General features: G+C 42.9%; 1 protein-coding gene across 4 annotated transcripts in view; it reads left to right on the top strand.

The window, feature by feature from the left end:
- The window catches only part of CPEB4 (cytoplasmic polyadenylation element binding protein 4), a 104885-nt gene that overhangs the window by 50588 nt on the left and 27195 nt on the right, over positions 1–27102 (top strand). For 2 of the 4 annotated variants that reach the window (XM_053295327.1, XM_053295329.1), the window contains one exon: positions 26181–26204. The exons of the other annotated variants lie outside the window; for them this stretch is intronic. In XM_053295327.1, the coding sequence (XP_053151302.1) occupies positions 26181–26204 (24 nt within the window). The remainder of the gene's footprint in view (positions 1–26180; positions 26205–27102) is intronic. 4 annotated transcript variants of the gene reach the window in all.

The raw sequence follows: 27102 nt of genomic DNA, 5'->3' as shown, positions 1-27102 counted from the left end.
CTCATTGGGTGATGTGGAACCAATCATTGCCGCTGTGTCTAAACTACCTCACAGAGAGATTGTGAGGGTGAATGGGGGTATAGGAAGAACTATTATGTTACCTTGAACTCCTCAGACAAAGGATGGGATATAAAGGAACAAAACTGTGGGGGAAATTAGGCTTTCTCATTCTTTTTTTACTTCTCCACAGCTTTCAAATTTGTAAATGGAACTGCTAAGATTTTTGGTATTGCCAACCCCCCCCCCCCATCAAGATCATAGCGTTCAAGACAGTAATTCTTATCAAATTAAATGAAACTAGCTGGCCTAGGCGCAGAGCATCTGCACCTCTAGTTATCCCTCATTTTCATCCCCCCCCCTTCCCCCTCCAAGGTTTTTTCTTTTTCTGGCCACCCTCTGCTTTCTCCCGCCACCGCTTTCTCTTCCCCCCGGTCCACCGGTGCTGCTTCCCTCCCCTCCACTGCCTTGGCTTTCTCTCCCCTGCTGCTGCTTTCTCTCCCAGCCCGTTTGCTCGCCTGTCCGTTGGCCTTATGTTCCCCGCCGCCGTTGTTTTCCTCTCCCCCTTCCCTCGCTCGTGAACTCTCGTGAGAGCTGCCACTGTCGGAATTAGCGATGGGTACGTCTAAGATCTCCATCCATTATATGGTCTAGCAAGATATCCTTATATTCAGTTGAACTTTCAGCAGTTTGTCATCAGTGTTATGTGTATAGCACTGCAAATATATAATTATCCCACACATAATCATGCATGCATTAGTATGCTCTTCTGCAAATCTCTTAGTGGGTGTAACTATTTTAATTTAAAGTTTGCAATTGTTTAGTTCCTGCTGAGCAACCTTTAAAAACAAAAACCAACACACCATACTGAGGGAACATGCTTGTTGTGAAATATTGTCCTTCTTACTGATGAGGACAGTGCATGTGTGAATTGTCTCCCTTATGTTATTAAATGAAACTGCTTGATAGGAGCCAACCTCAATATCTCGGATAACTCTATGTTGAATGTTACTATGAAATTATCACTTGGTGAATCACGAGTCAGTGTTGCTTCTCAAAACAAGTGTTGCGCTTGTTGGCTTCACAAAAGCGAAACCTTGTAGACCACATCTTGTATGCTTTCATCCAGAGCACTCTAAATTTCTCTTACCTAGAAGGAGCTAATTGGAGTGGGATATGTGGTCTATAAGATTACGCTTTCATGAAGCCAACACTCATTTTGGAAAGCAACAGTGACTAAAAGAATGAACAGAAGCAAAATGAATGCAGGAGTCTCGAAAGTTTGTTGAGTAATAACCACTACATGATAGTCTGTGAACTAATAAACTGCTGCTGTGATGAAACCTACTTCTCTGTTTCGGTGGGTGGACAATTTCAAAGCGCTGCCAGAAGGTGCTATGCACTGAAGAGGTAGATACACTACATGGCAATCTTCATACTGAAGCTGTTTAGAAATGAGTGTTGGGAAACAACTGTTAAGACATTTTTCTTAGAGCAACTTCTGTTTTTCAAAATTAAATTTCATTTTTTTTAAATGCTGGTCTATCTAACAACTTTGTGTTTTGCCACTTTCAGCTTGCTAAAAGATTTCCAGCATAAAAAAGTTACAACTGTTCAAACAGAAATTGAGCCAATTAAACAAAGTCAATCGAATGAGAAAAATAGCTTTAAAGAGAGGCTTCCAGTCTCTCCCTCCCTCCCCGCCTGCTCTCTCTCTCTCTCTCTCTCTTGCTCTCTTTCTTTTAATTTGCCATTCTCCTCTTCTCCAGGACCTGATAAAGAAGGCATTCTCTGTGGGCCTTTCCTCTTAAGCTATTAGTGCTGTGACTTATGTGTGTAGCTCACAGGTTGTAGCTTTCTTTATGGTAATGTTGCAGAGAGTGCCTTTCCCTAGAACTGATTCTGAGTGCATTTTATGGGTGTGTGTGTGTACACAGGTTGTTCACAAGACCCATGGGGCTTGGGCTGGGGAGTGCGGGGGGACAAGAACAGTCCTACCTTCCACCACATGATCACTGCTGCAGAGAATGGAGCGGTGAGAGAAAGGCCAGAGGATGGACATCAGGCCTCCAGGAAGCCCACAATGCACTATACTGCTCATATGGTACACTGTGTAGACATTCTAGAAGCTGGGATGCTCCTTCCCCCAGCCTCTCTGGTAGCACGGGCTTTCAGCAGCCCATTCTGCTACACAGTTGGGTGGTGGGGTAGGATGGTTTGCATGTGCCCTCCTGCCTCACTTTTAGCCTGGGCTGAAACCCTGGGCTACCATGTGTGTGTGTGTGTGTGTGTGTGTGTGTGCGCGCGCGCCAGAATCTGTTCTTATCCCAGTTCTCCACACAACCAGCCCTATCTGGTATGGCTGTACAATCCTGAGTAGGGCTGGTTATGTGAATGGCGCCAATGTTTCATCCTGTCTGTTGTGGTTGCCATATAGAATGTTTGTATTGGATGTGACTAGTATGATAGGTGAAAGGATAGCACATTTCCTGTCCATGCACTCATGTGATCTTGTGAACAAACATTTTTGTGCTTTCTTGATGTCCTATTCTGCAACCTCAGAGCTGGTGTGTTAGTCAGCAGAATTTGATGGAAATAAAACATGAATAAAACTACTTTCCATGTACACTGAAGATCCTTTTAGTTTCTGATCCCCCACCGCCCTTATTTCTTGGATTACTGTGGGCTCTTCTGTTACATAAAGCTGGTGTGCAAATCAAGCTCACTTTAAAAAAGAAAAAGATGTGAACTAGTAGCACTCACATTTTCCCTGATGCAAGGCTATCCCGTCCATCACAGAAGACATTGCACTGCAAGTTCTGGACTAGTGTTTGTGGGTATATTGCCCTAAATATGACACAGAGCACCCTTGAATCTTGTGGAATGACCCTCATGGACACCACTCTGATACTGGATGCAACTTTTTCAAGTGTGGAAGAGGTAGTGAAATAAATTCCCGGATATTCTATAAATTTGAATGCAACAGTCCCTTTTTGTTTCTGTGAGGAATCTCACAGCAACTATAAGCTAAAGTCACGGAGAAATAGTTGCAATATTTCTCCAAAGTGCTGTTTTTTCATTTATACAATTATAGTAAAACACAGAAGATTGAATGTAGTGAAGTTCTTAGATGGGCATCTTTTACCGAATTGTCCACCATTCTATATAGCTCTGCTGCTATTGTAACACAGCCACACACAAAAATGATCTGCCTGAGAGGTTTTGACAAGAATTCTAATCCCATAAAATGTTACTCTCAGAGAAAGAAAACCTCCGAGAAACTGGATTTAGAAAAAGAAATTTGGAAAGAAATGTACTAAATTTTACAGTGTATCTGCTCTCAGGAATCAAAATAATGACTTCACTTTGAATCATTATCTCTTATGGTACATTTTTGTTAAGTAATAGAAAATACAATTAATGAATCAGTTATGTAAGAGCTCTCCCCCGCCCTGTCCCCTTAACCAGCCTAAATGTTGTGTTTAGTTATAAGAATGTTGAAATCCATTTTAAATCTTTAAAATTTAAAGCAATAAAGAACAGTTACCACCTTTTCGTTTCGAGTCTGGTAGGTATACTCCTTGGAACATCTACTCTACCATAGCATGCATATTTGGTTAGCATATCAATGCTTATAAATAGAAATGCTCTGAAAACTTCAAATCCAGCTGCAGAGCTCTCTGAGCCACTTATTATTATTATTATTTTATTATTATTACTATTACTACATCTATATCCCGCTCTTCCTCCAAGGAGTTCAGAGCGGTGTACTACATACTTAAGTTTCTCTTTCACAACAACCAGTTTCAAAATGAAGTAGGCTAGGCTGAGAGAGAAGTGACTGGCCCAGAGTCACCCAGCTAGTATCATGGCTGAATGGGGATTTGAACTCGGGTCTCCCTGGTCCTAGTCCAGCACTCTAACCACTACACCAGCACTCGTTTGTAGTGCTGTGTTCCTGCCTGTTGCTCAGCTCTACCAGTTCCAGGTTATAGCACAATGAGTACTGCCTGTTGCTTAGCTCTACCAGTTCCAGGTTATAGCACAATGAGGAAAGCAAGTGATAGGAGCTCTTCCTTAGAATCTCCATGAAATGGCACATTTTCAGTTGGGATAGGGCAAATTTCAGTTGTTGTATGCTGTAGTGCTTTGTGATGAACATGCTTGAAAGACACTATGGTTTGGCATTCTAATGTGAGTTACGATGTACGTTTTACTGTAAATGCATTTATAGATAGGAAGGCCATGTTATAATTTGCTCAGTTATGTTATAATTAAGTTTATACTACATAATTAGGTGTGCAAACCTTCTTTAAAGATACATTTTTCAACATTAAGTATTAGATTTGATTAAGATTTGAAAAATTAACAATTAGAATGTTCTGAATATAAGCTCTGTGGCTTTTTTGATCCAGAAATCTCAGATCTAGGTTGAATGGGTATACTGGCTTTTCAAGGCTATCCAAAAACATTTGGATTCTTGATGCAAAGTCATCTGAATCCTTATTAAATAGGCATTAAGTAAAAAAAAAGGGGGGGGCATTCATTTATTCGATAAGCAACTTTTTTCCATTGTAGAATAAAAGCTGATTACATGCAAAGCTGTGTATTGGACATTCCATCTATAGAAACTATTGAATGGGGAAGGAGGTAAGAGGTCAGCAGTTCTGAAGCATAGAGCATAAAGCCTAAATGTCTTGGGCCCTGGGTGCCATAGAGCTTACCTGCTTCTAGCGGAATCTACCCACCTTATTAAGTTGGCTAAGAGGGCTCTGCCCTGCTTGTAGACATCAGCTGAGGTTAGTTTGTTATGTACACAAGACATGGCCACTGTGATGATTAACCCCAGGCCATGGAACTTACTCTTGTTTGAGTTCAATATGGCTCTCTCTCCCCCAATCTTTTGTAGGAAACTGAAGACTGCCCATTTTATACAGGTTAGCCAATGAATTGATCCCTGTTCTCTTGAGCTGAAACTGTGTCTGTTTTATTGACAATGTTTTTACGGATGTTGAGGATTGGTTTTAACTTGTTGTTAACTACCAGGATGAAAAGCAGCATAAAACCATAAGGGGCTCCTATCCTCTCAGCCCTTGTTACAGTCACTGCTGTTCCCTATGTCTTACCTCTTCGTTTCATTCTGGCCCCACTTTGCTTCCCCCCCCGCCATATTGTGTCCCAGAACTGCATTATTGTTTGGGTATCATGCAGAAGGTAGATATTGAATTCAGATGTGGCATAAGGATGAGCACTCTGGAGGGACTGGGCTCTCATCCTTATGTAGCATTCCTTGCTGTTGAACCTTTGCCCATCTAAACCACAGAGCAGCCCAAGGCACTTTCAGATGGGCAAACATTCAACAGCAAGGAATGCATGTTTGAATAGAAGAAGCTAGGGAAAGCAAGTTGTTCTATATCATACGTAGTTTTAGTTTACAGTAACGTATAAGTTCCTGGAACTTAGTGCTGTAATACTAGACCAACCTACAAATACATGCATCAAGAATCAGGCCTAGTGTTGGCTTCCAATGTTCCTAAGGGTACCTGTCTTATTGAGTCAGACCCAGGGATGTGCCAAATCATGATTTGGCTGCTAAATCAGAGGGCACATCCTTTTTAAAAACTGAGGGCTTACACAGCCCCTTTAAAGCGGAGGAGAGCAGGACCATACCTGCTGCTCCTCCACTCACCACCTTTGCTGTCATCCTGGCACATCCCCTCCAGCTATGCCCGTTCACCAGCAGGGGTATCTTTCATCTGCTCCTGTGTGATGTCAGCATGCACATGGTCTCTGCATGTGCAGGGGCAGCTGCAAGATACCCCGGTTGGCACAGCTGGAGGGGGTATGCCGGGATGACAGTAATGGTGGTGAGCGGAGGAGCAGCAGGTATGCTCCTGCTCTCCTCCACTTTAAAGGGGCTGTGTAAGCCCTCAGTTTTAAATGGATGTGCCCTGTGATTTGGCACATATCTAGTCAGACTATTGGTCCATCAAGCTACACTGAGTAGCAGCAGCTTCAGGTAGAAGTCTTTCTCAGCCCTATATGGAGATACCAGGGATTGAACCAAGGGTCTTTTTGTATACCAAGCGGATGCTCTACCATGAGCTGTGACCCTTGGGCAGATGCTAAGTGTACAGATCCCAGGCATGGCTCTACTGCTGATGCCTGTCCTTAGTTCCTGTTTTTCACTATTCTCTTTCATCTTTTGTTGGTGGATCCTCCCTCACCCTTGCTGCCCAGCTCTGTATAATTGCACATTAAATATTATGTATTATCACACATGATATAACGTATAATTGTACATGAGATTCAATAACAAGCCTCAGCGCCTTGAGGCTGTCAGGACCTGGGTGAGCCAAAACAAGCTCAGGTTCAATCGCTTCAAGACCGAGTTCTTGTTTGGTTTGTGATCTGGAGGGGGGGAAAGGAAAGACCCGTGAACAAAAAAACAAAATGAAAATAATAAATAACCAGCTCTCAACACAGGTAAGAATAATCAAACACATCTGTATAGCATGTAACAAAATACAGTGACAAAATACCAAATGAAATTACAAAATGCAGTGAAAGAATGAGAAACCAGTATATCCAGGTATCCAAAAACAGTCCGAGATGTCTTCATCTCCATTCTGTGGACCCCAGTTTTTTCCTCGGTTTTCTGGTTTGTGATCTGGCCAATTGCTGTGTGTGTTTATCTCTTGACAGGGTTGCGCTTCCCTTGAGAGAGACAATTCGTGATGTGGGGGTCCTCCGGCACTCGCAACTCCTGCTTGAACAGCAGGTGGAGGCCGTGGCCAGGGGTGCATTTGCCCAGCGTTGGCTGGTTTGCCTGTTATGGCCTTTCCTCGAACGGCAGGCCCTGACAACAGTAACTCATGCCTTTGTTACCTCTCGTTTGGATTACTCTAATGTGCTCTACCTAGGGTTGCCTTTGAAAACTATTCGGAAGCTGCAACTAGTCCAGAATGCAGCGGCCTGCCACCTCATGGATGGCCATAGATTCAATAGTGTCACACCTCTCTTATGATCGCTGCACTGTTCGCTTCCGGGTCCAATTCATGGTGCTGGTTCTCACCTACAAAACCTTTATGGGCTTAGCACCTGTATATCTCTGGGATTGGCTCTCTTGGCCAGTTGTATCCCATCCTGTGAGGTCTCCCTGGCTGCTTTTAAGGCCTTTCTTAAGACTCACCTCTTTTGCCAGGCGTTTGCCCTTCAATAATTTTCTCTTTTCCCTCTCTTGCTTTCTTTTTTAATTGATTGATGTTGGTATTTCTGTTGTTCACTGCCTAGAGTCTTTGGAGGAGGTGGTATATAAGAAATTTCAGTAAATAAACAAACAACAACAAAAAAATACTGCTTTTCAATAAAAGCTTCCAAAGCAGTTTACATGGAGAAATAATAAATAAATAAGATGGCTACCTGTCCCCAAAGGGCTCACAATCTAAAAGAAACCTAAGATAGACACCAGCAACAGTCACAGGAAGTACTGTTCTGGGGGTCGATAAGGCCAGTTACTCTCCTCCAGCTAAATAAAGAGAATCACTACATTAAAATGTGCCTCTTTGCCCATTTAGCCGGGGAGCTTCCAGTGTTTACAAGTGTGCAGCCTGAGCACACACAACCCTGCTCATGTCCTTAAACCTTAAAGTCTGGGTAAAATGCCCAGACTTGGGGCTGAGTCAGTGCCAGATTGGCTCTTATAAGGTCCCTAAATCTCACTGGGCCTGGTTCCTGCTTCTCAGGTTCACAAAAGAAAAACATGATGAAGAGAGCAAAGTTGAAAGGAAAGGGTAACAATTTGGCACTAGCTAGCAGAAACTAAAAGAAGCAAAATCACTTGAAGTATATTATAAATCTTGTCAAACTTTCTTTGGATCTAAGAGCCAGTCAAAAAAAAAAAAAAAAGGAAGCCAGAAAATGGACACTTGCCAAAATTATCAGACTTATTGACCGACATTGTGGAGGGTGAAGGTAAATCAGCTTCTCTTTATTCCTTTATAGGTAACATACTTAAAACTGAAACAATGTTGTCCAGGGCAAATAAAGATTTTTATTAAATAACTCTGTTTCTGAATTCTATTCTGGGAATATCCAAGTCCAGGCACTACAGTTAAATTTTTAGGCACCATGGTTCCCTGGTGCCTGCGATTTGTCAAACCCTGGCATATGATGATGTAGAAGTAAGAAGAATCAAAGAACTGGAACATCAAGAGGAAAAAGCAAAAAAGACAGTCACATTTTAATAAAGTGGGACAGGGAAGGCAAACTTAAAGTCTGATGGGAGTGAGTTCCATGCATAAGGAACTATGAGATATTGCACCAGGGTTTAATGAGGTAAGTGTTTGGAGAGAGTGAGGAGATAGCTAGAGAGAAAGCGGAGAAGATAAGGAGCAAGAGCATGATGAGACATAAGCGTAACCTTTAAAAATTTCTATAAACACTAGGGGAAGCCAGTGAAGGGAAATGCATAGAGGTAACATGATTAAAGCATGAGAGGGGAGGGGAATTAAGTAGAAGGGTTGAAAACCTAAGTAATAGGTGTATGATGGAAAGATATACATAAAATATTGCAGTAGTCAACATAAGAGCGAATCTGAGTAAGAATTTTAAAAGAATCTGTAGGTAAGAATCAGTAGATTATAGGGAGAAAACCAATAAACCTTAGCCAGAGCATGAATGTGAACTGAAAAAGAGAGAGGATTGAACCAAAGTTCTTAACTTGCAGAGAAGTTTGTAGAGTGGTATTGCCAACTGAAAGAGAAGCTGAAAGTGAAGGTTTACGGAGAAGCATGTTAAAGATAATCTTTTATGTATTGAGTTTGAAATGGTGATCTGATGTCTATACAGCTGCAAGGTAACTGGGAATATTAGTAAGAAAGGGGGAGCGAAGCAGGAATGATATAATCAATGTAGCAATGATAGTGCACACTAAAAGAAGTCAGATTTGCCAAGAAGTGTATAAAGTGTGAAGAGAACTGAGGTCAAGAACTGAAACCAAGCTCTGCAACGAATCCTAGTGGCAGCTCTGTCTGCCATCTGTTTTGACCGCAGTATTACTGGTGACTTTTAGCAATGGTTTGTTAATCTGGATGTTGAGCAATATAGCATCTCTGTCAGCATTGCCCTGCAGCAATCTTCATGTGAGTGGAAGAACATGAAAACTAGAAACGCAAAAATTAGTGAATGAATATTTCAAACTTTCTCAACACTCCATATCTGACTTTAGAGCAGGGCTGCTCAACTTCGGCCCTCCTGCAGATGTTGGCCTACAATTCCCATAATCCCAGTCTATTGGCCACTGTGACTGGGGATTATGGGAGTTGTAGTTCAAAAACAGCTGGGGGGCCTAAGTTGAGCAGGCCTGCTTTAGAGTCATACATGCAGCTCATTAATAATGTATTAGTTTCCCCATGGTATAGGGTGGTCATCCTCACCGTAATGGTTTTTCATCCTTTGCATACTCTAAGACAGGACCAATCAAATATCAAGCAAGCTAGTAGATAGGTTAGGTAGCTGTCACTTAATTTCCAGTTCTGGTCCTGTATTGCTCCATTAGACAGCTCTTGGTTTGAGCTCTTGCTCTGCTTGCTATTTTCAGGCTAAATGAGGCTAGTTCTTTCCTTTATTATTCTAATTGGAATTTACTAAAGTGATTTTTAATTTATGATTTGGTGAGGTAAAAAATTGTGTTTTATCTTTTATTTTCTTGGAAATTGGCTCTGTTGATCACAATCTGGCAGGCCTGCCACTTAGGCGACATGCTGAAAGGTTCCCTTTCTGAGGGACCTTTTCCAGAATCAAGGGGCAGAGATACCAAGAGGGTGATCTCCTCAGTCCCCAAGAGACCCTGTTTGGTTTCTCCTCAGCTTGATTGCGCACCTGGCACACTGACCAAAGGGGCTGGGGCTTCTAACCACATAATTGTTACCGCTGTTTTTCTGGCAAGCTGCGTGCGCGTGCACACACACACACGGCAAGAACAACCAAATGTCTGAAAGAGGCAGAGGAGGCTAAAAAGAAAAGGAAGTCTAAAAGCGCCTTGGGTGGGGGTCTCCCCTGAGCAAGAGGCTGCAAAGTTGAGCAGTTTGCAAGCAGCAGCCTTCCTGATTCCCACCAAAAGCTCCTGCTGAAGCTCTGTCGGCCATTTTGAATATGGCTCGATCTGCAATTTTGCCTGTTGGTTGTGTTGCAGCTGCCATTTTGGGAGCTGATACCCATCAGGGGTCTAGCCCTTGCTTTGAGAGTAACCGTGGCGCCAGTCAGAAATGCGGAGCATGGATGGGCCATTTCACAGCATGACCGCCCTCAGGGTCCAATTTTGCCACATGACCACCCTCGGTTGGTCATGCTGATTTCAGCACAAGACCCCCGCATGGCCCAATTCTACTGCCACCTTGGGACAGGGGGTGTGAGTACTGCTCCTGCCTTGTCGTGCCATCTGTGCTTCCACCCAATATTTCTAAGTGACTGGAAGAGTTCATTGCAAAACAGTGCCTTGCCATTGTTTCTCCCCTCGTTGCCCCCCTGTCCCTCCTGCCTTGCCTGATCCTTCTTCTCTCCCTACCATTCCTGCTACCCCTGGGCCCTCTGCACCTGGGTCACAGCTACCTGCTCCTGTGCTACTTAGATGTCTTGGCCGTCCTTTTTCTTCATCCCCAGACTCTTGCCCCGCCAGACAGGCTATTCCACGGGGAAAAGGGGAAAATTCTTGTCAAAATGGAAGAGGCTGTCATGCTAAAGAGGGGTGACACTTTCCACTTCACCATACTCATCCGAGGGCCCCAGAGTTCCTAAGCGCGCAAATGTTTGTGTTCCTGCACCTATTGTTCCTAGGTGCCTGGACCTGTAATTTCTGGGCCTGGACTCCCTAGCCAGCCAGCTCCACCTATAGGACAGCAGCCTGTACCTGCACTTCTTTGCCGACCAGTACCACTTAGAAGCCAGCAGGCTGATTCAGTGCCCCTGTCTCCAGAAACTCAGTTATCAGAGTCTGAGAAGGGTTGGGGGGATTGTCCGATGAACAGGCCCCTGCTGAAAGGCCTAATTCTACATGCTTGCTCACTACAGCTGAAATTGAAGAGTGATTGGCCAAAGCCAAAATGGCTATTAAGGATGTGGCTCAGGAAACTGGTACTGCCACTGTGTCAGGCCTGGATCAGGAGGTATTTCCATCAACTGCAGTGGCTGCTGCTACTGTTCCTTTTCCTGCTCTGTTTAAGGGTGTCATGCTGGCTGAATGGGGTACACCAGTTGCTTCCATACCTGTTCTGGCTTTCCCAAAAAAGCTTTATAACCTGCCTAACGATATTATGTTTCTATTAGCAGTACTTCTGGTTGACGCTCCTGTGGCTCCGCTTGTGTCAGGAGGACTGATGAATATTATTCATTCATTAATAATATATTAATTTCTCAGAGTTTGAGGGTGATTCTCTTATTTGACTACATATTAGGATTCTTCAGACATTATGGGAAAGATGTCATGTGTGTCCAAATGCTGAACAAATGCACACTTATTCCCATAATTGTCACACAGCCTTCAGACACCTTGTTTATTACTCCAGTGATTAGGGGATGCTTTGTCTCTATTTTTCACACAAAAAAAAATTTTTAAAATAATTTGAATTAAAATTAAATTATTAAAATTAATAATTAAAATTAAAATTATTTTTCTCCCCAAAATAATTACTTTTGTTGTCTATCCTTTCATTAGATGGGAATGAGAATAGTAAAAATTTATTCAGTGGCAGCTATGTGCTTGTAAATCTCTCGCCCTCTTCCAGACTATGGATGGTTAAAGTGAGAACACTCCAAATCCTTTATCAAGGGCAAGGTTTTGCTTGCTCTGTGCTGGAGTACTGGCTACTTTTTTTAGGTATTCTTCATGGGAACTGAGGTGGTGTAGCGTTTAAGAGACTGAGCTACATAAGTGCTCAGTTCAAATCCTGCCTTTGCCATGAACTGACTTGGTGATTTTACACAAGCTACCTCTCTCCACCACAGACCCTCATCTGCAATACATTACAGAGTTGTCATAAAAATTACAAGAAGATTGTGTTTGTGGAGTACTTTTGAACACTCAAAAGTTCTACACAAAATATTATTACTCAGTGAGGCATGGAAAGTCTGTTTCAACTTTAGCTCTAATGCCCAGTCATATCTTTCTAGCTGTTGTTGAAATATCATAAATACTTTGCTACCAGTCCATGGGCCAGGCTCTAGCATTTCTGTGTATATGATAAAGTAAATGAAGTAAAACAAAAGCATCATTTCCCCTAGGTTGCAACCATTGCATTATGTGAATGTAGGCCATCCTTCCTTAGCGAAATGCTTCTGATATTCAAGTTCACACGAAATAGTTGGTTCATTAATAGAATATAAGTTTCTTAAGCATTCTTGAACTTGTTGAAATGTTTCAGTACAGAAATCCAGGTAGCTAAATAAATCCCTGCACAAAATACACATGGACATCCTGACTAATGAAGCATGTGTGTAAGGATAAACTGCATGGACACGCTGGGAGCCCTCGCATGTCTCCCGCCCCCAGTAACCCTACACACACTGTTGCACAAGAGCCATTAGAGTTGGAGTATTGCCCACGCTTCATAAGATTGGAAACATGGCGCTAACCCTCAGTGACAAGTTTCTGATCTTACAGAGCACTTCTGAAGCATGGGGAGCGCTCCAAACTTGAATGGCTCTTGTGTAAAGCGTGCATGCAGGGAGACTGGAGGAGTTGCACAAGGGCTCCCAGTGCATCCTCATAGTTCTTATGAATGCACTTGATTAATCAGATATTTGGGAGGCAGAGTGCTCTACAGAGGGAAAGGGAGATCAGCAAAGATCAGCGCCTTCCCCGCTGCTTTCATAGAATGTTTTTTCAGCATGTGCAACATTAGTCTGGATGTCATATATCGTGTATGAGAAGATCATTGTATGCTCTCAACTTTTTCTGTCATGACATAAGACCTGTTGTCAATTCTTGGATGAATTAAAAAGATCTTTAGTCAATTTTAATTTTTTAATGTCAGTTTTAATTTTTTTTTAATTAAACCAATATGAAATTAGTTATCCTTTTATCACTGAGATTGGATTATATGAAGAGTCTCTCTGATCAGGGTGATATGAAGAGTGTTGGACAAAAGTCCTGTTCTTTAGGGAGATGTTATCATATTTGGAAACAGCAGGAACATATGAATCTGGCTGAGTAAGACCATTGATCCATCTAGTATTGCTTATGCTTGACAAGCAGCAGATTTCTATGGTCTCATCTCTGCTGCCTTTAACTGGAGATGCCAAGGATTAAACCTGGAACCTTATGCATGAAATGTCCGTGTTCTGCTACTAAGGTATGCCTTCCCCTTCTAAGCCCAGATGTTTTCAATGGTTGACATCCCAACTAGGCAAGAATTAGGGCTAAACTAGATAATTACTAGTTACAGTTCATAACTATATTATTTGGATAAGATAGGATCGTCTTGTGCACTATATCAGGGTTTCTTAACCTTGGGCCCCCAGATGTTGTTGGACTACAACTCCCAGATTCCCTAGACATGGCCTTTGTGGCTGGGGATTCTGGGAGTTGTAGTCCAACAACAAACAACATCTGGGGGGCCAAGGTTAAGAAACCCTGCACTATATGGTTTATTAGCTGTATTCATCGTACTGTGTATACTTAATGTCTTTTATCTAAACCATCTTATGTCACTTGCTTCCTTGTGAGTTTATGAATGTGCAGTCTCATCTATGAGAAGAGCCACATACTATAGAAGACTCATTTAATTAGTGAGATGTGCAGCTATTCCCTGGGGAAGATATTCGTAATATCTTAATCCTCAAACTTGTGTGAATCCTCAAAGTTCACACAGTTGTAAACTGCAACAATTGTATGAACTTTTCATGGGGCTCTGCCTGTTCTGATTGTATCAGCACTCACCAAAAGGCAGTGGTGTTGATTAGACTAGATGGCACTGTGGAAGCCAGGCAGACAGAAGAAAAGACAGAAGCAGGCACACTGAGATCAACTGAAGAACGACGAGTACTGATACAAGGCAAAGACAGGCAGGCTGAGGTCAAACCAGTCAGGGCTGGGAACCAAAGGATGGGCTTAAGGCAGCAGATCAAGTAAGAGCTCCACATGAGCTGTTGCTCCAACAAGGACCTGGAGGAGAGTCCAGGTTTTTATTAGTGCAACTCTGGTTTGGAGGAAAGTAACTCTGCTTCCAGAGAAAGGCTCCAGATAGTTTAAAAGCATTTTGCTTGCTGCTTTAATCTCAGGCTCCGTTGCAGCTGTGGTGGCTCTGTTTCACTTAGGGATGCTTGCGTTGGGTGCTCTGCACTGTGCTGTTATTCATAGTCTGGTATCCTATTACCTTCCTTATCTGAGGTCTTGTCCAGAGTAGATGGGGTGGACCCAGAGTCATGTCACTGCCCAAGTAAACAAGAGCAAGAACATACAAAGTACTTGTGTTTGCAGGTAGTATATACAAAACCATGGTATCACTTGCAGGCTGACTGCTGTTTAGCAGAGAAATTGTACAAATTCTATGTTGGGGGTTTGTGACATTGGGTGCCCTTAGAAGTATTGACATGTATCCCATACAGGTAATTGCATTAGCTCTAGGTATTTTCTTCCATAATGGTGTAGCTGTATTTCTTCATAAACAATATGTAACCTCTTTATTGTAATTAGCTGGATTTTGTAACTTCTGCCATGCAACAGATTTTATTCAGTTCAGTTTCTACCCTACCGTTGCTCAAGGGCTTGGGATAGAACAAAGTATGCCAAAAGAAATGTCCAGTTAAATTAAAATTATCCCATGCATTATTGATAGTACATTATGATCTCTTTTTCATTTATATTATTTCTACCCTTCACTGTCACAGGGTAGCTCAGGGCAGTTTATGTACACATGCTTAATCCTGGATGTTAAATACCAGCCCAAAGAGGAAAATGTTACTTCTAGAACGTGTTTTCCTCTGCTCACTCTGCTGTTCAACTAAATCTCTTAAGTCTCCTGTCCTTCCAATTAAAAAATAAATAAAAATAAAAATAAATAAAAACCCTAGTGAAAGTGGCTTTTCTTCTTGCATTATGACCAGATAAAATTGAGAATCAGCCACTTTAAACATCCATTATTTCATAATATCTGGTCTAAAACAAGTATATGATATCATGAGTAGCACACAAACCAGTGCTTGTCTGTATATAAGCCTTATCCTGCTGCCCCCCTGAAATTTAAGTACCTTTTTATAGCCATCCTGAATACTACCCTTTTACTTTAGTGAGTACAGTTCATTAATCACAAAACTGCTACCTAGTGATTATAAAAATGTTGTTGCTAACAGATTGTATTTGCCATGTCTGCTATCCTTGTGGGTTTTAAAAAAAAATTCATTTTGTGTTTAATAGAATACCTTAAGCCTCATAACTATTTTAAAATGCAACTCCTCCAACTGGTTTGTGTTTCTCATACACATCAATAACTACCTCCATATTTTTCATTGTTTCCCATGATGCTGTAGCATAGCACATAAAACATGCATTCAGAATGAAAGTCATTCCTAGTAGGGTCATAGTGTACTGTATTCAACAGTGTGTGTCTGTGTGTTGGTGCAGAAAGGATCTAGACATATTTTTCTCTCTGGTAGAAATACAGTAAAAATGCAGAAAATTTTCTATGAGTATTTGTCATAGTGTTTATGCAATAAGCAAACTTAAACGTGAGTTCAAGGGATCCGAACTTTACCTGCCATTAAGTGCTGCAATAGGTTAAACTAAATTGTGGTGCATGTATGTGTTCAAGCACATTGTTTTTTATATGAGCACAAATCATAGATTGGCAAGAAAAGAGAGGTTGTGGGGGGTGGGGAACAAAACTGTAATACTTACAAATCCCCCCATTGCCTGTTGTTTTCTCTAGCTTCACCAACAACTACTTTCCAAATAGACTTCAGTAAAGAGCTGAGAGAGAAATTCAGTTGTTATTCCTCAATACTTCATGTGCTTGATGTTGGCCTGATTTGTGATTAGGTGACAATCTTGTACAGCATGTCTAAAATAGGATTTATTTATTTTACAGTAGATTCTCACTGAAAATGCCAGTTCAGTAGCTGTTCAGTAGATTCTTTTGCAGGGAACACATGCCAATTTTAGAAAATATTGAAGGGTTATCCAGGATAGGATATTGAAATATTGAAATATTGAAAATATTGAAGGGTTATCCAGGATTTCAATAGTGGCATCCTACATATAGAAATGCAGTCCTTTTCCTCTTTGTTTAGATGACATGTGAAGGTGGTTGTCCTCCAGAGGGCCTTTGGGACCTTCTGAATTTGAGGGGATGTCTTTTGCTGTCCCGCTGCTTAGCATGTACTTACTGTGACAGTAGAGACTGGAGCCACAGCCTTTAATTCTACTCCCTTGTGCGGTCCTAATACAGATTGGGGACCCCTGCATGTGATATCAATAATGAGGTCAAAATCTTGTCTGTTGTGGCCCTTAGTTAATGTGTTACTCTTCTTGTTTCTGTTTTGCTGTTTGTTTATTGTGGTATACATTTCAAAAGAAACAAAAGTTTTAAAATTTGTGATCTCCTTCTAGATCTTCCTAGTTCAAGAGGTGTAATGTCAGTGTTTTAATAAATAAAACAACCCTATAGAATAGGTCAGTATTACCATATTCCAGTAGAGGATGGGCTGGAGCGGAGATTGTGGTTTGCCTAGGGTATTTTAATGACAGAGATGGGATTAGATTCAGAGACTTCTTGATTTGTAGCGTAGTCTCTTACCCACTGTTCTACACCATCTGTTAGAACATCGTTGTCCAGTTGAATTAATCCCGAATAGGTTCAGGGAAAACAGAAAGGTTTGTTTGTGTTTAAAAGCAAATGCTCCAGTTTGTTGAATTCATTGTCCCGTCATGTGATGATGACCCTTAGTTCAGATGACTTTTTAAAAAAAGGATTGGGCAAATCCATTGGGATTAGATTCATCATTGACTGTTAACAGTACATGAAACCTTTGTCAAGCAGTATATATCTGCTTGACAAAGGAACTGTCTTCATCATGCCCTGCTTCTGAATTTCTCAAGGGCATCTGAATAATCACTGTTAGAAATGGAGGCTGTTTTCATGAGAAGCCTAGCCCACTGGGATAGGAGCACTGGGATACATGTGGATTCCAGCACTCTCGCCCAGCCTAACCCCGCTCCCAAGCAAGAGCTCCCTTAACCCAGCTGCTGGGATTGGGCACACAGAAAACACAGAGATGGGCGCTTAAAGCGCCTGTCTGACAGGGGATCCCAGCAATGCATTGTGCTTGTGGCACAGTACATTGTGGGATATTCGGAGGCCAGGACGTGTTGTCCCAGCCTCCAGAGCTCTGCGCTGTGTGGCATAGTGAGGATCATCTGGGGGGAAGTTGAATTTTTGAGCAGCCTCCCCCTGCCCTCGCCCATCCCCACTGCCCACCCAGTTGTGTGAATGGCCCCATGATCATTGAGACCAGAGTGCTGGTCTCAATGATCCTCTGCTCTGATCCAGTGAGACCATTCTTATTTTCTTGCATTCTAGTAAATCTGACAAATGTTTGTTTACAGAATTTATGGAAGCAATAAATTACACAATCTTTGCTGTGTAGGAATTTTTGTGTTAAAAACAAATGTATAGCACAGTCAACATGGTGTAGTGGTTAGAGTGCTGGACTAGGACCGCAGAGACCCGAGTTCAAATCCCCATTCAGCCATGTTCCTTGCTGGGTGACTCTGGGCCAGTCACTTCTCTCTCTGCCTAATCTACTTCACAGGGTTGTTGTGAGGAGAAACTTAAGTAAGTAGTACACTGCTCTGGGCTCCTTGGAGGAAGAGCAGGATATAAAATGTGTTTAAAAAAATGTGTTGTCACCTTAGTGTGCACTAGCTGATGAGCTTGTCAGTGCACCAAACAAGGAAAACTATGTATTGTACATGTTTAGTTTCTGGAAACTCAGAAATTAGTAAATGTGCCAGGGGTGCGGGTGGCGGCAACCTGTCAATTCTAGACAGACTGAATTCTGCTCAGTGCTTGTATAGCTGCTTTTGCCAGTTCAATTATCAAGCCTCCAGGATACTTACATTCACAGACAGTTCCACATTTTATGCAAGGATCAGTTTTGTTGTAGTTATATGAGTGTTTTCTGCAGTAAAAACAAAAATTGTGAATGATAGCACATGCCCTTAACTGCTAGTGAACATATGAAGTTTCCTGACTGAGTCAGACCATTGGTCAGTCTAGCTCAGTATTTGTTGTTCCAACAATACCAGCTGTCTGAGGTCTCAAGCAGAGGAGACCATCCCTGCTACCTGGAATTCCTTTAACTGGGCATGCCAGGGATTGAGCCTGGGAACTTCCTTCTGCAAAGCATGTGCTCTGCATGTCTCAGTAGGTATGGTCCTGTCGAGGCTCTTTGGCACAAATGCATAGTATTTTTATTATTTATTATTATTATTATTAAAACTTTTATACCGCCCTTCCAAAAGGCTCAGAGCGGTTTACATTAAAACACCTTAAAATCAGTTAATAATTAAAATAAAAATTATAAAACATAACAATGATTAACAATTAAAAACATCATAAAACTACAATTAAACAATCAAAACAATTTAAAAACAAATTTTAAAAAGCTGAGAAAGCCTGGCTGAAGAGATGTGTTTTCAGGTGTTTTCTGAAAATTGCCAGAGATGGGGAGGATCGTATCTCAGCAGGGAGTGCATTCCACAATCTCGGGGCAGCAGCCGAAAAGGCCCGTCTCTGTGTAGCCACCAAACGAGTTGGTGGCAACTGGAGACGGACCTCCTCAAGTGACCTCAGCGGCCGGTGGGGCTCATAGCGAAGAAGACGCTCTCTTAGATACCCGGGGCCTAAGCCGTTTAGGGCTTTATAAGTAATAACTAGCACTTTGTATTTTGCCCGGAAACCTACTGGCAGCCAGTGTAACTCCATCAACAAAGGAGTAATGTGGTCTCTCTAAGATGACCCAGAGACCAACCTGGCTGCCGCATTCTGGACCAACTGAAGTTTCCGGACTACGTACAAAGGCAGCCCCACGTAGAGCGCATTACAGAAGTCCAGTCTGGAGGTTACCAACAAATGTACCACTGTTTTGAGGTCACTGATCTCGAGAAACGGGCCAGCTGGCGTATCAGCCGAAGCTGATAGAAGGCACTCCTGGCCACCGCCTCAACCTGAAAAACCAAGGAGAGACGTTGATCCAGAAGTACTCCCACACTGCGAACCTGTTCCTTTTGGGGAAGTGTGACCCCATCTAGAACAGGCAGATCAAAATCGTCTCTAGAGTTCTGACCCCGCACAATAAGTACCTCCGTCTTATCTGGATTCAGCTTCAGTTTATTCTCCCTCATCCAGCCCATTACTGCTTCCAGGCAGGCATTTAGGGAGGATATGCCAACTCCTGAAGAAGTTGACATGGAGAAGTAGATCTGGGTGTCATCATCATACTGGTAACACCCAGCTCCAAATCCCCTGATGATCTCTCCCAGCGGTTTCATGTAGATGTTAAAAAGCATTGGAGAGAGTATGGAGCCCTGAGGAACACCATACCTAAGCTCAGATTTTGAAGAGCAACAATCTCCAATCGACACCATCTGGAATCTGTCTGAGAGGTAGGAGCGGAACCACTGTAAAACAGTGCCTCCCACCCCCAACCCCCTCAGACGTTCCAGAAGGATACTGTGGTCGATAGTATCGAAAGCCGCCGAGAGATCCAAGAGGACCAACAGAGTCACACTTCCTCTGTCCATTGCCAATTGGAGATCATCCATCAGGCCGACCAAGGCAGTCTCCACCCCATAGCCCGCCCGAAAACCAGTTTGAAATGGGTCTAGATAATCAGTTTCCTCCAAGACCGCCTGGAGCTGAGAGGCCACCACCCTCTCAATTACTTTGCCCAGCCATGGGAGATTGGAAACTGGCCTATAATTGCTCAACTCTGAGGGATCTAACGCAGGCTTCTTTAGAAGGGGTGTAATAATTGCCTCCTTAAGACAAGGAGGCATCCTGCCCTCCCTCAGAGAAGCATTTATGATTTCTACCAGGCCGCCTACAACAGCCTCCATGCTAGATAGAACAAGCCATGTTGGACAAGGATCAAGAGGACAAGTGGTAGGCCTCACCGCTCCAAGCAGCTTGTCCACATCCTCAGGAGTCACAAACTGAAACTGATCCAACCGAATCGTATAAGAGGAGTTGTCGGACACCTCCAGTTCAGACATCAGATTAATTGTGGAGTCTCCATCTAGGTCGGCCTGAATCCGAGAGATTTTGTCTGCGAAAAATTCATTAAACACACCACAGCGGGTAACTGATGCCTCCAAATTCTGGTTCAAGGGAGAGGGAGCAGATACTAGTCCCCTGACAACCCTGAACAACTCCGCTGGACGTGAACTCGCAGAGGCAATATGGGCAGAAAAGAACCGCTTCTTTGCCGCACGTATCGCCTGAGCATAGATCTTTAAATGTGCTCCATGTCGTAATCTGTCGGATTCGAGTTGAGTTTTTCCCCACTTGCGCTCCAGTCACCTACCTTGCCGCTTCAGCCCCCGTAGATCTTCCGTATACCAAGGGGCCAATTTTGAAGCAGGTCGGAGGGGATGCTTAGGAGCAATCGTGTCTACTGCCCTGGTGAGCAAGTTGTTCCAGTTTTCAACCAGGGCATCAACAGGATCACCTGCAGAGCCAACATTAAATCCCTCCAAGGCTTCTTGGAATCCTACCGGATCCAGTAACCTCTTTGGGCGGACCATTCTAATAGGCCCCTCGCCCCTGCAGAGGTGGGAGGTGGTTGTAAGTCCAACCTTAACCAGATGGTGGTCTGTCCATGACAACGGGGAGATCGTAGGAGTCCCCACCCACGGAGCACCACCCTGATGAGAATAAAATACCAAATCAAGCGTGCAACCTGCAATATGCGTCGATCCAGAGACCGCTTGGGATAGGCCCATAGTCGTCATGGCCGCTATGAACTCCTGAGCTGCCCCGGACAAATTGGTCCCAAAATGAACATTGAAGTCCCCCAGCACCAAAAGTCTGGGAGACTCCAACGCAAGTTCCGCGACCCAGTCCGTGAGCTCAGTAAGGGATTCCGTTGGGCAGCGGGGCGATCGGTACAGCAACAGAAGTCCCAATCTATCCCTGGTCCCCAAACTCAAGTACACACATTCAATATGGTCCGATACCCTAACAGGGACCCTGGTAAGGGAGATGTTATCCTTATAGACCACAGCCACTCCACCTCCCCGCCCACGTCCCCTCACCTGCTCCTCTACAGAATATCCTGGCGGGAGAAGCTGGGACCAAACTGGACCACTAGCCTCCCCCAACCAAGTCTCAGTAGTACACATCAGGTCGGCCCCTTCATCCATGATCAAATCATGCATGAGTTCTGATTTATTTTGGACCGACCTGGCATTGCAGAGAAGCAAGGTAAGGTTATGTGGGATGTTGGCAGTGCTTCCCGAGATCAAAGAGCTGGCAGGAGAGCCGGAAAGGGGGGCAGCTATTAGATTTCTGACCACCCTTCCCCCGGAACAGCCTGCTGACCTGCCAGCGTTTCTTCTTCTATTCCCCACCACCACAGGAATAGCTGCCCCACCTTCAACGAAGGCACTCCCTGGCTCCCCATCTCCAGACAAACCCACACACATTACAACTTCAACCCAACCTCAGCACAACCTAAAACTGATTAAACAGAAGCCTCCCTCTATACAAATGGTTGGACAAAGTGTCCAGCCCTCACCCTCGTTTCTCCCCCAAAGGGGCAACCCCCTTTGGTGTCACCCCTTTGGTGGCGGGCCCGCCGCCACTGGCAGTCTTCCTATATAGGCTGAGCAGTAAGCTCAGCAGGTGGAACCAGGAAAAAACTGCCCACTGCAAAGCCTCTCCACAAGCAGTCCTGGGGGAGGCAGATGGCAACCAGGGAGGGCAGAAGAGAAGAGGCAAACACCCCAGTCTCACACCCTGGGAGAGATGGAATCCTCTTCTCCAGCAGGCTTCTAATGATAAAATGTGGAGGTTTTTAATGATAAAGTGAAGTCATTCACACTTTGTGTTTGCTGCGGGAAATGTTGATGTAACACAGGGACAATCATGGCAAACATGATTTCTATAAAAAGTGTAGAGTGAATCAAAGGCATAAATGGGTCCAGATTATCTGGACCCATTTCAAATTGGCTTTCGGGCAGGCTGTGGGGTTGAGACAGCCTTGGTCAATCTGTTGGATGATCTCCAATTAGCAATTGACAAGAGGAGTATGACTCTGTTGATCCTTTGAATCTCTCGGTAGTTTTTGATACCATCGACATGGTATCTTTCTGGAGTGTTTGAAGGGGTTGGGATTTGGAGGTGCTGCTTTGCAGTGGTTCCACTCCTACCTCTCAGTTAGGTTCCCAGAAAGTGCTTGGAGATTATCACTTTTCAAAATGAGAGTTATTGTATGGGGTCCACCAGGGCTCAATTTATCTCCAATGCTTTTTAACATGAAACCTCTGGGAGAGATCATCAGGGATTTGGTGCAGGGTGTTATCAATATGCTGATGACACCCAAATCTATTTCTCCATGTCAGCTTCATCTGGAAATGGCCTTACTTCTCTAAATTCCTGCCTGGAGGTGGCAATGCGCTGGATAAGGGACAACAAACTGAGGCTAAATACAAAGAAGACAGAGGTACTCATTGTGGGAGGTTGAGACTTAGGAAGTGGTTTAGATCTGCCTGTTCTGGATGGGGTTGCATTCCATGGAAAGAGCAGGTACAGAGTCTGGGAGTACTCTAGGACCCAAACCTCTCCTCTCAGGTTGGCAGTGGCCAAGAGTGCTTTCTATCAGCTTCAGCTCATATGCCAGTTACATCAATTTCTGGAGATAAACAACCTTAAAACAGTGGTTCATATGCTGGTAACATCCAGACTTGACTACTGCAATGCACTCTATGTTGGGTAGCCTTTGTATGTAGTTCAGAAACTGCAGCTAGTACAGAATGCAGCAGCCAAGTTGGTCTCCATGGTTGCCCAAAGGGATCACATTACACCCATTTTGAAAGAGCTACACTAGCTGCCAGTAAGTTTCCAGGCGAAATACAAAGTGCTGGTTACTACCTATAAAGCCCTGAATGGCTTGGGCCCAAGGTATTTAAGATAATGCCTTCTTCATCAACCCCGCACCTATTAAGAACAGCTGGGGAGGTCTTGTTGCAGTTGTCACCGGCTCGGCTGGTGGCAACTCGGATACAGGCCTTTTCTAGAGTTGCCCCAGAAGTCTGGAATGCACTTCATAATGAAATTAGAGTCTCTGCTTCTCTGAATGTTTTTTAAGCCAGGCTTTTAGTTTCTAATTTTAAAGCTTCAGGTTTTAGAGTTTTTATTTGTGCTTTAAATTGTTTTAATCATGTTAATGTTTTAATGGTTGTTTTTAGATTGTATGGGGTGGTATAAAAATGTGCTAAATAAATAAGTGGGTGCAGTACTACACAATGTAGAAAGTGCTCAGAGTACTGAGCTCTAGCTACCTGGTACAGCCTCTTCTTTCTCCTCCTCAAAACCTATTTCTCTTGCGAGCCCTTTAAAAAATAATAAGCATAACATCATATCTTCTTGTGCTGTCCGCTACCAAAACTTTGCCCAACCAACCTTTCCCACCCTTAGTTGTTGGTCAAACCCTGTTATTCCCCCCATCTCCTTTCTGTGTTCAGATTCTTAGATTCTAAGCTCGAGAAACAAGGACCGTATTACTTCTTGCTTCTGCAAGCTGTCATAAAGCTGCTGTTATCCCGAATGTAGGGATGCTCAGTGGCAGGGGTGGGGGTGGGGACTCCAAAAAGTTGCAAACTTTATTTTCCCAGTTGTGAGCCAATCATACAGTTTTAAAATAGGATTGAGACACATTTGAGAATGAAAGCTAGTTTAAATCAACAGAAGCAGCTATGCAAAATGGCATTATAAAATCTTGATGGGACTTCTTTCTCCAAAGAATATAGAATCAAACCTTCCTTATTTTTAGACCATTTCTTTGGCAAATGACACAACATACTTCTCTCATGTAAATAGCCAAAGTACTGAAAAATGTTTCAATAAATGTGATGGGTATTCTCCTAATTGTCAGTCTTTTTGAGCATCTTGTGAAGAGTACCAGTGGGACAACATTGCTTTTGATTCTAACCCAGCAAGCAGTTGAACCTTCGATCTGTATTTGAAATAGAAGCACTTAAAACTTTTGAAATATTTCAGAGCTCATCCCCCACCCCAAGACCCAGGAATGCTTTGAAACATCCCTAGGAGCATGGCCTAGAATAGATCATATAAATGTGGATGACATAAATGCCATCATATATTTTAATGAGTAGAGAAATAGTTCAGAGTATGTTTAGTACAATTGTTGAACTTGCAGGGTTTGGTTGAAACCCAGAGAAATCAGTCAGCTTGATAATTTACAACAGGAAAATCTGTCATAAATTTGTGTCTTTCTTGATACTGTTTATCTCAAAAGCAGACTTGCAGTGACACACAAGCGACAGAACAGCAAGTCTGCCAATCTAACATTACTCTTATGGGCCTCAGTAGGAATTGTAGCTATGTTGACCAGCTCATCAGTGTACAGAACAAGGAATGTTGTGTATATTTGGTTTTGAGTGCTAGTTATAGACCACTAGCAGTATTTTATAGCATTTTAGTCAGGGAACTCAAGAAACACTTGAGGCTCTGTCAGCACACACAAGGCCGTGTGGTGTAGCTACGGAATTTTACTTTGGGAATTACAGAAGCACCCCTAGGCCTTTCTACATTCATAAACAATGAAACACTTGATACAAAGCAGGAATTATTGTCAAGACCCTCATTTATAATATGTAGAACCTGAGATTTAAACTCTTGGGCAAAAAGTCTCTCTAACTTTGAGCATGCTGCTGGTTTTACCTGATCGAGACTGTGATAGGGGGCATTCTTAAGTTTGTCTAAAGGGAGTGAAAGGGCCCGTGTGAAGTGATATAGAAAGCTGGGAGAACTGCTGCCAGAAGCTTGTGTTATGTGAGGAGATGGATAGGTGAATATGTTGGGGCTGGAGATGTTGCAAACAAGGGCAGGGCATTTTTTTAAAGAAAAAAGTATTTTAAATGAAAAATGTAGAATTTATGGAAGAAGAACATTATGGAGACATTCTCTCTCTACACACACACACACACACACACACACACACACACACACACACACCCCTACCTCTTAGGGGTAATTCATGATTCTTAAATGATGGATTGTGAGCCTTGTTAGGTGGCTCTTATCAGTGTTGAGGACAATGCAATATGAAGTGCCAACTGTGTGCTTGGGAGCCATCTCTTGTTCTGGAAATTGGAAAAATCCTTTTAGTGGGTTTCTTAGGTAAAAGAGAACTATTGTTGGCTGTTGCTTTGTGCATGAAGTGTGTGCTGATGCTTGAAAGCTTTTTAATTCAAGGCCACAGCCTAGCTGGGTTTTTCTTCTTCTTCCCTTAATTGGCATAATCTTTGAGTGTATGCCATTAGTCAGGGGCAAAGCATTGGAACAATTTATTCTCCATGGCCAGTCAGAACTGAGAAATAGTAAACTAGAGGGAGTCCCAGAGGTATATAGATAGAAAGCAACCTGTTTTAATGTATAATTCCCAATCTACAGAGTTCTTTAATGGTTTAGCCCAATGAATAATGTGCTTACAAAACTACTTACTAGATGGAGGGCTAAATTGGGCACTGTAGACTCCTAGACATTAACTTTATTTTCTTTAGCTTCATGGTTTCTAATCTTCTCAGATTTTCTTATATACAGTTGGTACACTGAAACAAAATTGCATGATATTTAGGAAGAATACAGGATGATAGAATCAGAGTCAAACGATGCAGTGTTTTAGCAACACAACAGAAACAGTCATTACTAATAAAGTTGCAGATCCACAGGGTGCACTAGTGAGCACAAAGCAGCTAAAGACAGGGTATTGAAAATTAGACCTCTTTTTTGCACACCAGTAGCAAAATATGTGGTTATGGATGGAAGGTTTCTTAGTCTGCAGTACACTAAGGGTGGAGAACCGCTGAGCTAGCATGAAGGAGATGAAACAATATAATTTTAACAATGTTTGAAAGGTTGTTTTTCTTCTCATTTGACATGCAGCAAGGACATATGGGAGAAGGCGAGGTAACAATATTCCTCTTTAATTTTCTGATGTTTAAAATGTCTCATGGCACAGCTATTGCACAGCTGCTTCTGTAAGGAAGAGCGGAAGCAGTTGTTTTAATCCAGGCTTCCTCAATTTGCATGCTGTGGTAACCTTTAATACCTGAATGTAGCGTCTCCCAAAATAGGACTGTCTAGGCAGAATGCGTAATTATATCAAGTCATTTGTGGGTGGGTGGGTGGGTGGGTGGATGTCAAGCAGTGTTTCTGTAGTGCAGACTTGAAAATGAAAAAGTGCTATGCTTGAGTGTGCGCTCGCTCGTGCGTTTGTGGTAGGTAGAATTTGGAGAAGCACCTAAATGACTTGGACTCCCTTGTCTTTCCTCCCCTTTTCCTTTCAAATGTGACCTTGGTCATGATCCACTACAGTTGTTTGCACTGGCTTTGTTCCATACATTCCTTACAAGAGCAGAGTCTCTTGGGGGAAGGCAGTGTTTTGTTTTGTTTTCATACCCACTTGCTTCAGTACTCTGGCATAGTACAGCCTGAGTAGTGTGTTCCTGTGGAGTCAGAACGGTGGTTTTACTTTCTTCTGTGATCAAGATATTGATAAAAATCGCTACCTGGCAGCCCCAGAGGTGCCTAGAGCTCTTGTGTGTTTTGAAGAGCTCTTCTGTATGATGGAGCTTTCTCTAGGATACCAGCAAGATCATGATCTGTTCTGGAGCTGTCGGTCCTTGTAAAATGGATCTAGACAACTGAGTCATTTTGGTGCTTTAAAAATCTACGGAATGAGAGACTCTGCATAGCCAGGACTGTATCTTCTGACCATGCATACTGAGTCAGTAAATGTGAGCCCCTGTCATTTGCAACATTCCTCAACACTGTCTGGTGGTGGTGGGATTATTATTAAAAATAT

The sequence above is a fragment of the Hemicordylus capensis genome, chromosome 2 (genome assembly GCF_027244095.1).
Source record: "Hemicordylus capensis ecotype Gifberg chromosome 2, rHemCap1.1.pri, whole genome shotgun sequence".
Classification (NCBI taxonomy): domain Eukaryota; kingdom Metazoa; phylum Chordata; class Lepidosauria; order Squamata; family Cordylidae; genus Hemicordylus; species Hemicordylus capensis.
This window is presented reverse-complemented; position numbering and strand designations above follow the sequence as displayed.